At 42.1% G+C, this 12539-nt stretch overlaps 1 protein-coding gene across 2 annotated transcripts in view; it reads right to left on the bottom strand.

Moving 5' to 3' along the window:
* Positions 1 to 12539, bottom strand: part of LOC148820883 (adhesion G protein-coupled receptor L1-like) — a 200631-nt gene that overhangs the window by 26196 nt on the left and 161896 nt on the right. For both annotated transcript variants that reach the window (XM_088932204.1, XM_088932205.1), the window contains 5 exons: positions 11884 to 12104; positions 9622 to 9688; positions 8736 to 8827; positions 3257 to 3425; positions 1844 to 1999 (listed from right to left, as the gene is read on the bottom strand). In XM_088932204.1, coding sequence (XP_088788330.1) covers positions 1844 to 1999; positions 3257 to 3425; positions 8736 to 8827; positions 9622 to 9688; positions 11884 to 12104 — 705 coding nt within the window. The remainder of the gene's footprint in view (positions 1 to 1843; positions 2000 to 3256; positions 3426 to 8735; positions 8828 to 9621; positions 9689 to 11883; positions 12105 to 12539) is intronic.

Here is a 12539-nt window from a genome sequence, read left to right as displayed (position 1 = left end):
AACCACAGCACAGCCATGGCAAAACCAGGACAAGAGTGCTAAAATACTACCACAGCTGAAGTAAACTCTCAGGATTTGTTATGGTATTTACCATAACATAACATAACAATGAGTCATATGCCTACCAAATATGTATTAAAATTGAAGGTTCTCTTGACCTTCTATAGGTTCCTCAATTCAAGACACAATAACAGTAAAGAATTCAGTAGTTTTTTTTCCAAAACTAAAAACTAATTAAACAATTCAATCCACAAAAAAACATAAATTTATTTGAAATTGCATCATGGCAAATTCGAAGTTTTGAGTAGATTTTATAGTAGAACAATAGTAACACCAGCAAAAGAAAGTCCTGCACACCCGAAAGAACAGAAGCCAAATGAGTAGAATTTTAACACAATGTTGATGGGTGATGGGAGTCAGATGTTCGTAACTTTATTTGAATTTAAGTCTTGATTGCTGTGATATGCGGCAGTTAATTACACCTGCTTAGAATGTGTGTGAAGGATGTTGATGAAACCACATACTGATCAAGGAGTATATATAATGGTGTAGTGATGTGCATGTCTTGCTTCATCTCTCATGATGAAGTCACAGTTGTACAGAAGTACAGTATATTGGTTGAGCATTTTTTGCTTAAATTATAAATTGCCCCCACACCCCAGGTTAAGAGTGCCATGTTAACATTTGTGATTTTGCCTTCCTGAGTGCTAATAATGATTGCTTTTTAAAATAATAACCTTTGAATATAGCACCTTTCATAGTATAACATCTCAATACACTGTACAACAAAATAATATTATTATTAATACTGTACTAATACTAATCACACCACCACCTACAACAATAATTACCATCATCATCATCCTAAATCCTACCACCATAAACACCATAACATTCCATATTAATTAAAAAGCCTTGAGCAGGCACCAATATAATATTTATTAAAATGCAATAAGACTCCAGCTCATGATCCTGCAAAGTATGCTTCATATAAATGTTATACCTGCACTAGTTAAACAGCTACTGCACAGTAAAAGAAAAGCCCAGATGATGACTATTTGGGCCCGATAATGAATTCTAAGCCTCCCAGGAAAATGAGAAGCAATTCTGCACATTTTCTTATAAAATGAACCAGAAATGAATTCGGCATAGATTGCAAGTTAGGAATTCAACTGTGAGCGCATCCAAACCTAATGTCAATAAGCACTTGGTTTTTTAGAACAGTGAGCACACGTATTTGACTTTAAATGCATCAAAACTGTTTCCAGATCCTGCTCAGTTAATTTAAAGTTGAAAATTATGTTCCTCCTCTCATTTTGTCCCTCAGTGTGAGCGAGCCTGTTTATATTTGCTTGCAGATCACAGCTGCATTTTTCTTTCTTTCTTCATCTCAGCGGTCCCAGCTGTCATTGATCAAGCTGTATGTTTATGATGAGGCAGAATAAGTGATTACTATTTTCCAATCTGTGCCTCCCTCTTAGCCTGTACTGTCTAGTTGACTAATACCTAGTGCATTCAGGACTGTATCCCCAAAGAGCATGTCCACGTCATGTGTGAACAGAATTGAACTCAGATATTTTGAAAGTAAGAACAAGCAGGCTAAAACAGGAGGAGAAGCAGCAAGTTCATTTTTGTTTTAAGCATCTGCCTTCAAATATTCAAAAAGGGAAACCCAAATACGGTCTTGTGAGAAGAAAGCAGATCCTCATAGTATTGCTTTGTAAGTAAGAGGCTTTAGCTGACGTCTTTAAATCTCGAATGAGAACTGATATTTGCATTTGTGGTGATCCTTGAGAAAGGTGCTCTACATAAATAAGCATCTGTTGACTAACAGGCCCACTACCTGTCTGTGTGCTGATCCGTGCCGCGCCTGGCTGCCTGTGTAGTAGCGGTTGTTGGTCCTCATGGCTGAGGTCTTGAGGGAACCATGGGAGTTTGCATTGGAGGTTCGGCTACAGCAGTATGAGTGGCGCAGACACTTGCTGTACTCCTTGTGGACCTGCAGCACAGGGTATATGTCAAAGATGAGCCACCAGATTAAATCACTGTTGTCAAAGGATTGAGGATCATCTTTAGTCTTTAATGGTGGAATACAAGGGGATCCAATTCTACCAATCCAAATCCTGAATTGGAACTAATAAAGTCAATCCATAGGAGTGCTTTGGATTTCAGGATGAAACAAGCCCCTGAGAGTCTTGACAAAAACAAAAGCCGGCATCTCAAATTCTACCATAAATAGCTTTATTGTGGCACTGATTAGTTACTAATGGAATGAAAAAAGTAGGACTCCACTGCTTACATGTCTGTATGAAAATTCACGAATAACCCAGGCAATGTACACCAGATATTTCACTTGGAGTCTTTTAAAGGCAGCAGGAAATCAGAGGTATCAAATTAAAGGTTAGGTGCAGGTATGGGGGAGAGAGTATGTGTGGTGAATTGGTACACACAACTGGAGTGTGGAAACATTATTTTATACAAAAGCACTTTACAACTTCCAAAGGAAAGGTCTTGATATCACACCCAGGATGTCCCAGGATGGTTTGTAGAGGACAGCACCTACACCACAGGATGTGATTTAGCCAGATGGAACTGATCAATGAACATTTAACCACACCACACTTCTGCATCCAAGGTGCCCATGCCAACTGAATTGGAGTGAGCAACAGATGGAGACATGAAGAGAGAGAGACGGCTCTGTGAAGCCTTTTGAAAAAAAGGTACTGCCCAGAAGAGCCAGAGGGGATCAAGTGCTCTCCTGGTGTTTATAACCTATCTTGTGCTTTCTGGATCTAATAAAAAAAAACATAAATGAAGCAGACTGTGAGAGTCCCTCGCTGTCTGCTCAAGTTCATTCCAACAGATTGCTACCCTCAACCCTTAAATTTATTTAATTATCCCTTTCAAATTGCTTTCAGCCCTTGTACAACTTGTACTTGGAGAGTAGGTCTTTAACATGTGTTGGCCTCATTGTATCTAAGGCTGCAGGTTTTCAGAGTTTATTTCACAAATTAAATGTGTTTATTTATTGTCTATATTCATTAGAAATTATATGATTATATTTATGTGATGTAAGGGGGTTTTAGAGGTACCTTAAAGCCTATCATGGACACTTCTTTGGCCTTTTTGGTGATGGCACACACTAAAGTGAGCTCTCTTACAAGGACACTTCTTTGGCCTTGTTGGTGTTGATCCATACCAAAGTGACCTCTCTTAAAGAGATGTCTTTGGTCTTGCAACAGATGGTGCAACTGACCTTCTTCTGCAGGGCACAGTGGAAGATGAAGATGAACATGCCCTGGAAGGCGTTGAAGGTCGTGAAGAGGTAGGCCATGATGACTGTGTTCTCGTTGATGAACAGAAGACCAAACGCCCAGGTCAGACCCAACAGGAAAAGCAGAGCGATCGCCCCCAGAGCCCACGACCTGGAGAGGCGGAGAAGGAAGGAGAAAGGGATTAGAAAGTGGTGGTAGGGTAGGAATGTGATAGAGAGGAGAGGCAGGGGAAAGACGGAGAGAAGGAGAGGGGAAGAGAAAGAGAGGTGCAGGAGGATTAGAGAAAACCTCCGTCAAAGGGCAGAGAGAAATGACCTCACCTCCACCAGCTGCTACTGAAACAAGTCTCCATTGCTTTTCTCTGTTCTAATATCAGCATGTCAACAGTGCAAGCTTGCATTGTAGAGAAGGTATTTCTTATGGTTTAACTTCTACAATTCTGTCTCATATGATCCCATGGAAATGTAACCCCAAGCCCCATATAAAAAGAACATGAATCATTTTTTGTTTAAAATCAGTGACAGAAGAACCCTGCTGAAAATCCACACTGACTGCGCTGGTTACCCTTTCTGCAGCCTTTTGTAGTTGGTTTGATCCCCTGTTGGCACTGACAAGGGCCGAACTACAACGGGGACTGAAAACAATGAGAACAGCAAGAAAAACACCTCATGGAATCCACACAGTTTTACACAGCTCCCTTTCAGTCCAGGACCAAGGTGAATATTTTAAGCTTCTATAACATGGCACCAGATACATTACACTCTGTGAGCTAGCTTCCATCTGTAATCCCCCAAACACACACTGCCTCTCTTGGGAGGAGAAAGAGTTGGAGCTGTACACAAGCATGAGGATGTCATGTAGACTCCAAAATGAAATATCTGCACCCAGGGGCAGAACTGAACACATTACTTTTAACTGTAAGGCAGCAGGATTATCATCGTGCTAGGTTTAAAACATGACAGGATAAATTCTGGGAATATATTATTTGGAACATTGATAAGAAAGGCCATGCTGCCTCTTTCCACAATACTCCAATCTGCTGTAAATCCTAATCGCCACTATGGCACCCTGTCCTACACTTAGTGAGATTCTGCCCACACAGGGACTCACAATTGCGTCCTCTCCTCCCTCCTTCCTCCTGCTACCCATGTGGATGCGCGTGGACCCCTTAACCTAGCAGAGTGCGTGCCAAGCCACATGCCTCCTGCCACCTGCTCACCAGCACGCACCAAGATGCGTGGCAGCGCACTCCCACCGAGCTCTGGCTTGGCTGGCTGGCTGGCTCGGGCTCCTTTCGTGACGCCAGGGCTGTGGCAGCCACACTGCAGCTGTCAGGATTAAGAAGCTGCTCTGAGTGGGATAGAATTCACAGCTTCGTAAAAGCTGGCCGTGATTTCTGAACCAGCTCAGGGAAGGGGAGAGGAGTGGTGTTACCCCAACATCACAGAAAGGCACTTTTAAAAACAAAATCTGCTGACACCACTGCTGCCTGATGCTCACAGCCATGTGATATGTTAATAAAGGCAACAAGAAAAACAACTCTCACCATGCCCCTCACAATGATTTCAGCTTTTTATTTTCCAGAACGACAAAGAAAGAGAGCAGCGCACAGGACACACAGGGGAAGGAAGAGGCTGTTTTTCCTCTTTCTGCTCCTTATTTGGCACGGCACCGACTTCTGTTTTTAAAAGAACCTTTCAACTCTGTTCTTCTTATTGCTCTCTCTATAAATAGAAGTTCCAGTGACAACTACAAATTGTACAAAGCTCCTTTTTGTTCAGTTTGTGCTAAGCTAAGTTCATTATTTGCTATTATGCTCCTATTATTCCATTTTGCTTTATGTAGAGAACTATAAGCTGTTTTATCACATTACAAGTCAATCTCTTCATACTGTATAACATATTTGGAGTTTTGGCCCTGGGGAGTCATAATAGAGTCTAAGACGTATCTGTACCTTTCTTTTGCAGTGTTCAGAGCTGTTTTATAACTCGGCTAGGCAGTACGAACACCATACTGTAGCACCCCTTCATTGCAGTTGCCTTTTCTAGTCATCTGTGCTTTGAGGGATCATTGTCTGTGATTCTAAGTGTTTTTTTCCCAGCTAAATTAGGAGAAACAACCAGGTTGGAGGAAGCACCTCACTGTTGCACCTGCGCGACGCCATACTCCCCCCCCCCCCCCCCCATGTGTGCTTCTGACAAGCTTCCAGACAGAAGCAAAAGAAAGGGATTCACGAGAAAAAAAAGGAAAGAAATACGAGAGTAAGGTAGATGATTCACCATGACTAACCATGTGAAGCTAGTGGACTTTCAGAGCTGCTGACAGGTACCAGGACACCCTGTCCCCCATTAAGAAGAAATAAACGTCTCAGCCAAGCGGGAATTTTACAACCTGCTGTAAATCTGACAACATACACACAGCAAAGCCCCGCCATAGCCCAGTCATCTTCACAGCAGTTTACGAGCTCAGGCACCGAGTCAAATCCCCTATTGATTTCCCATTAGGACACCGACACTGACGGCCTTAAGCCAGGAGACCATTTATTTAAGGTTGCATACTGACTGCTGCTTTGAACTTGTGGTTTGTGGTAATGACGAAAGGCGGTTCATGCCTTTAAGAATGTGTGCATATGTGGGAAGAGAAACAGAAAATTTACTGTCAGAATTATGATAAATATAACAGGTCCCACTGCCTGGCAGCTGGTACAGAATCCAAGCAGGACAGGCACCGAAAGCCCCCCATGTGCCTGCAGGCCCACCAGGTGGCCACTCGGGGGCAGTGTTGAACTGCAGTCCTGTCCTTGGGGGCTCTTAACTGCAACTGCTACAGAACTCCTGGCCAATGCTCAATGCTCTGTAGAGTGAAACAGGCTCAGGACTTCATCCCACACTCTGAGCAGATGTGCAACATTGTCAAGCTCATTTTCCTTTCTTTATTGTAGCGGGCGATCCTGATACTTATCTGATGGTTAACAAGAAAAAGAAGAGAATAAAGAGCAAACTTCAAACCATGACATCTTTTGTGATCACAAATGCCACTGGTCATGGGGATTCCCCACACATTAATAATGCTGGAGCCTAGGAGCTCAAGAGGTTAAGGAGGTTAAGGTAAAGGACGTCTAAGTTGGAGGTACCGGGTTCAAACCTCAGATGAGCTCTAAAGCCATGGGCCTGCGGTAACTCATCCAGCTGTTGCTTTGAATAAAGGTATTCTCTCCATAATCATTTTCTTAAAGTGTTGGTATGGATTTGAGTTGGTGCAAGTTCATTGTCAGTTAAAGATAATTAAGGCTCAGAGAATTGAACTCTTTTAAGCATGTCAAGCATTATTTGCAATCATTCATCTCCTTCTCAGTTCATGATTGCACTTACAAATTGCCCTGTTTCTGTGAGATGGCGTTGTATGGAGTTATGGCGGCCCAAGTTCTTATTCTGGAAAGGTAGCAATTTAGTACAAAATGTCACCAGTAAAGCTTGAGAAAGCACTGGAAAACAATTAGGCCAAGCCTGACAGGCAACATATGTTGCAGTCAAATGGATGGCTCCCACACTGCCTGGTAGATGCTGCTTTGATTGTCCTAGTTTCCCGCACTGGGTTCTGATATGTGGTGAGTCTGGTACCACTCTTCTTACTGTCAGATACAGCACAGCAGCGCTGGCTGCGATCGCGCATCAGTCTACCAGCTGTGGAGGCGTTGGCGCCAGAATTTACAATGGAGAGTGCCTGCGCTCCGGCTGAGCACAGCCTGGCAGCTCTTCTGAGGAATCCTGCCACACACCCACCCTCGCCAGCCTGGAGAGGCCTATCTGTGCTTCTAATTGTCTAATTACCTGAGCCTCAGAAGACAGGAGACTGCACAGGAGCCACCAGAGGTCAGGGAGAGAGATAGGTTTGCCTCAACCTTTGTTCCGCACCAAGAAAAGAACCCTGCAGCTTGGCTTCGGCTGGGGAAGAGTCAGTTTTCAGTATTTTACTGTTCTAGAAATGTCTTATCAATCAATGTGGTCTTTCACTCAATCACAAACATACTATGCTGGCTTGGAAATGACAAGACAACAGTCAGGTTTGCAAAAGAAAGGCAGCTACAACTTATTTCTAATTCTCCAGTAAATGATGTAAAAAATTATTTCTGAGCACTCCTTTCTTAAAAAGAGCATTCCTTTTAAAAGATTTAGAAATACCATGTGCAGAGAGGATGAAAAATTATTCTCCCTTCTCCTGCAGTGCAATATACCGATATGTCTGCATCCCTGAATAGATCACAGATCACTGGGCCATCATGCAAAAGACACCCCAGACATTGATGTCTGGCTTTTTGCTTTCTCAGAATAGCCATTTGTGAAAGATGAATGAGTAATCAGTGGGGGAGGTGGGAACTCTGGTGCCCTTACATACAGGCAGGCAGGGACAACCTAGAGACACCAACTAACCCAGTCTTTGGTAAGAAAAAGGAAAAGAAGGAGTACCTACAGAAAATCTCCATAAACATGACAAGAACATGCAGCCTCCCAACAGAAAGTGTTCCAATCCAGAATTGAATCCAAGATCCTGCAAGGCAGCAGCATTTAAATCCATGCCTATGTATTGCCCCTATAAGTATATTTTATAATACACATATATTATGTGAAGGTTATTTATTTGTGTCCATTTATTTATATCCAGCAACCTGGGCTCTATAAAAGCTGCTTTGCTTTAAAATAAAAAAGAGACTTGTGTTTCTAAAATTGCTGTCAAACTACATTTCCCAAGATGCCCTTGGCATACGAATTAGGTGCATGGGGAAAACAACAGAGAGCTTTTAACTGCCAGAACCTGCTAGCAGTGGTTCAGTGAGGTACTGTATATACAAAAGACTAACAAAAGGGATCAGAATGCTAAAATATGAAATGCAGAGAAGGGTTAGTGTGGAAACCAATAAGAGTTGGTTATCAAATCCCTCAGCATAAATAATGACCTAGATAACTGCTCTCATCCCTTATGCATCCAAAGATATAAGCAGAAAAGTGCGTAGTACCATAGTTAAAGTTTAAAAAAGTTATAGACAAATAATGTATATGGGGCTTCAGAGAAACCCAGGTGGTAAACACCTCCATTTGGCACAGGGTGGACTGTAGAGGTGTCTGGTTCAGCTGTGGACACCTGGACCAAATCTGACTTCTGCAGAAAACTCTGAGCCTGTGCTCTTACTTCTCTTCTCCATCCACTGCCTCAGCTCTGCTGCTTGTGCTGTAGGGGCTCACAATGTGAAACATGTACAGTATTAAACAAATTACGGTTCAAATACTTTTTGGCAGGAAATAAGGAGGGGAAGTAGATTAGTGATGCACAACCGTTGGCACAAGACATACTGTACAGCATGTTTATTGTCGGTGGATTTCTTTCCCTGTGGATCACTGAAGCAGTCAGGTGATTGAAGCAGACCTAGAAAATAGCAAGAGACATATTCAAGATGGGACTCACTTGATGTTGTCCAGACGACTGGAGTCAGGTTTGAGGGCGGAGGTGTTGCGGATCATCTTGTGCAGCGTGATCATCAGGAACACCAGGTTCAGCTGCAGGGGACAAAGGGCAAAGGTTACCCAGATTCATTAAGGAAAGAAGGTGGATTTACACAAACAGACAAGAAAGTTCACATACTGAAACCTTATTTATTAATCATTAAGTACAGTGCGTGACTCAGATCTACATCTTAGGAAACAACAGGTGTACAAGGTGTTTAGTGTCACCTAAAGCTTTCACAATGTTGAGAAAATCTAGGGAAAGTTTAATATGATGGTAAAGTGCTTTTGTAACATTTATTTTTTTTAATTAAATGTGAAACAGCATTGCTACAGTACAAAAAAACCAGGGTAGCTAATGATTTCATACAGAATGTGAATGTTAGGTCGCACAGAACTTACAATGGCCCAGGTCTCTACTGTGCTGGAATTACAATAACATCATGTAAATAAGTGGTGTCTATCTCTGACTAGGGTCAGGTCACTCCGTAATCAACTCTTGATCAGATATTTTGGCTGCAGCTAACCCAGTTCATTCTTAGCTTGAGATCAAGAAGGGGGTGGTCAAACCTAAGAGTAGAAGGCTAATGTCAAAAGACTCAGAAAAGTCTCTAACCATAAAATGCTTAGGTTGTGTTAATAGTTGTTGTGCCATTATATGTAACTCATTTTTTAAAGCTGCTGTACAGAAGACAATGCCAAGCCATGTGAATCATTGTTTGATGACCTCCCACCCCGTAAGGCACACATACTGTACATGTACTGGCCTTCACATCCACTTTTAGTTACAATAAGTAAGTAGGCATGAAGATGCTGTGCCTACAGTGTATGGAGAGAGAGACACTCACCATGATGACAAAGGAGACTGGTCCAATAAAACTCCAGATGAAATAGTTATCAACTCGCAGCCAGCATCTAAGAAATAGAACAGACAAATTGCCACTCCTCTCTGTCCCCTTGATAATGATAAAAAGGCAAATCTTAATACGGGCAATAGAGCACTCCAACTTATCCTGCCCTTAATACAGACACCAAGACATACTATCCTCAGCTCTTAATACTGATGCCAAGGCACTGCACTCTGCCTTTGTGATGATACCATCCTAATGCTCACTTTCCTCCAATTTAATCTGGAACATTTCTGACAGGACACTGTATAAATGTGCACATCAGTGATGTTACTTCAGGATCCAGCTGGACTTTTGACATTTTTCATTTAGTGTGGCCAGCTGGACTGGCAGACACTGCATCACTATTACTCTCTGCAGATGAAGAACCCTCTATTATGTCCATTATTAAGAAGGGATGAGGTGTGGGGAGGGGGTGGTAGTGCTTTAGAAAGAGCTCAGGAGCTGTTAGTGTGAATTTATTTCATTGTGTTTTGCACATAAACAAGCTGCACTTGTAGTTTACCACAGATGAGTCATGTATATACTGTATACAGCTAGTATAGAAAGTCACCACCCCCTTTCAAAATGTTCACCTTTTGTTGCCCTAATGCCCAAAAAGACAAATAAAATCAAACTTTTTCCAGTTTTATTTATAAATTGTACCTTGTAACATCCAAATGAAAAAAGAAAGCAAAACGTCTGAAAAAATAAAAATAAAAAAGTAGAATAACTGGGTTGGATAAGAGAACACCCCCTGAGTTAATACTTGGTGGAAGTACATATTGCTTGAATTACAGCCTTGAGTCTGTTTGGATACATCTCTACCAATCATCTCCTGACTTGTGCCTTTCCACAACTTTTCTCGAAGTCCTTTTGAAATCACCTTTCCGTAGATTCTTTGCTTTGAGAAATGCACTTCCAAGCAGTGGAATCCTCTAGAAACAGCTGCTTATATTCTGAACTAATCGAAATAACCACAATTGATCACCGGTGGGAGCCAATTAGTTTCTTGTGTGATCTGTAAGGTGATCGGTTATACCTGAGCAACTTTGCAATTGTAAGGGGGTTGTTCACTTATCCAAATAAGGTATTTAACTGTTGCAATTTTAATTAATTTTCAAACTGCTTTAGAATTTTATTTTCACTTGGCTAATGTGGGTTACTGTGTCTAAATAAAAATGGAACAAGCCTTATTTAATTTGTTTTTATTTTCAGTGTCATACAACAAAAGGTACAAATTTTGAAAGGGGGTGGTGACTTTCTATACCTGCTGTACAGTATATACAGTATATGTGTGCGTGTACATATGTCTTGGTGATTAGCTGTACAGTGTCACATACTGTATATGTATTGTAGTAGAATATTGCAACAACCATGCACTCCTACACATAGCCTGAAATAGCTGCGTACCATGTCCTTCCTCTCATGAGCCCCATTATAGATGCAAACAGTGGTAATGAGGAGCCTCTTGATGTGCAATTCATTGATTTGACTGTCATTTTAATCCAAAGCAACTTACATTAGTACCCATTTATACAGCTGGGTATTTTACTGCAGGGAGGCCCAGCTGCACAGTGGTTAGCATTGCAGCCTTGCAGTACTGTGGCCCTGGGTTCAATTACAGACCTGGGGTGCTATCTCAGTGCATTTTTTATGTTTTCCCTGTTATAGTGTGGATTTCCTCAGGGAGTTTCCTCTGACAGTCCAAAGACATGCTGGTAAATTACTTGGCTTCTAGGAAAATTGGCCGTGGTGTGACTGTATGTGTCTTTGTGTGCCCTATGATGGACTGGGATCCCATTCAGGTTGTATCACACCTTTAGCCCATTGTTTTCTGGGATAGAATCCGGCTCTCCTGTGACCTTATATTGAATAAAGCAGTTTAGAAAATGGATGTAAGTGATGGCGCAATTCAGGAGACATACCTCGCTCAAGGTTACAATAGCAATATCTCAGCTGGGATTTGAACACATAGTCTACCAGTTACAAGCCCAGAACACTAACTTTCCCATTATTGTACCAAGTTTCTTTACTTCACAATGAGGCTAACAAATGTAAGAAGCACACTTAACATAAGAGTCCAGTAACATAAAGGGCACTGCTGGTTTAATTAGTGTCTTTTGTAGACGTGTGCTGTATACCTGTATATAAAGTGGGGTTTACTTTGGGAAATGGTCAGAACATGGAGCCTGTTAGGAAAGGGGGTTTGGGGATACATACGCTTTCTTGGTGCCATAGCTACGGTAGTCAATGGCTGCTGAGATGCCCACCACCAGAGCAGGGAAGCAGTAACCACACAGATAGTAGTATTTCTTGCGGGAATACTCGCTCTCAAAGACCTCCACCAACATCAGGTACAGGTGCACTCCTTCCAGGCACATCCAAGAGAAAGCAGCCAGGAAGAAAAAGTGCAGAAGGCCAGCGAAAATGGGACAGGCAATCTGAAAGAGAGAGAAGGAGACCACGGGATCTGTTCAGGCCAACAAATAATAATTATATACTTGCTTACACTTACATATAGCACTTTTCTGGACACTCCACTCAAAGCGCTTTACAGGTAATGGGGACTCCCCTACACCACCACCAATGTGCAGCATTCACCTGGATGATGCGACGGCAGCCATAGTGCACCAGAACACTCACCACACATCAGCTATCAGTGGGGAGGAGAGCAGAGTAATGAAGCCAATTCATAGAGGGTGATTATTAGGAGGCCATGATTGGTGAAGGCCATTGGGAAATTTGGCCAGGAAACCAAGGTTTCTTTTCAAGAAACGCCCTGGGATTTTTAATGACCACAGAGAGTCAGGATCTCGGTTTTATGTCTCATCTGAAAGACGGCGCCTGTTTACAGTATAGTGTCCCCATCACTATAC

Source organism: Atractosteus spatula, chromosome 14, assembly GCF_055471065.1.
Source record: "Atractosteus spatula isolate fAtrSpa1 chromosome 14, fAtrSpa1.hap1, whole genome shotgun sequence".
Taxonomy (NCBI): Eukaryota; Metazoa; Chordata; class Actinopteri; order Semionotiformes; family Lepisosteidae; genus Atractosteus; species Atractosteus spatula.
The sequence above is the reverse complement of the archived record's forward strand: the minus strand, read 5'-3'. Positions and strand labels throughout refer to the sequence as shown.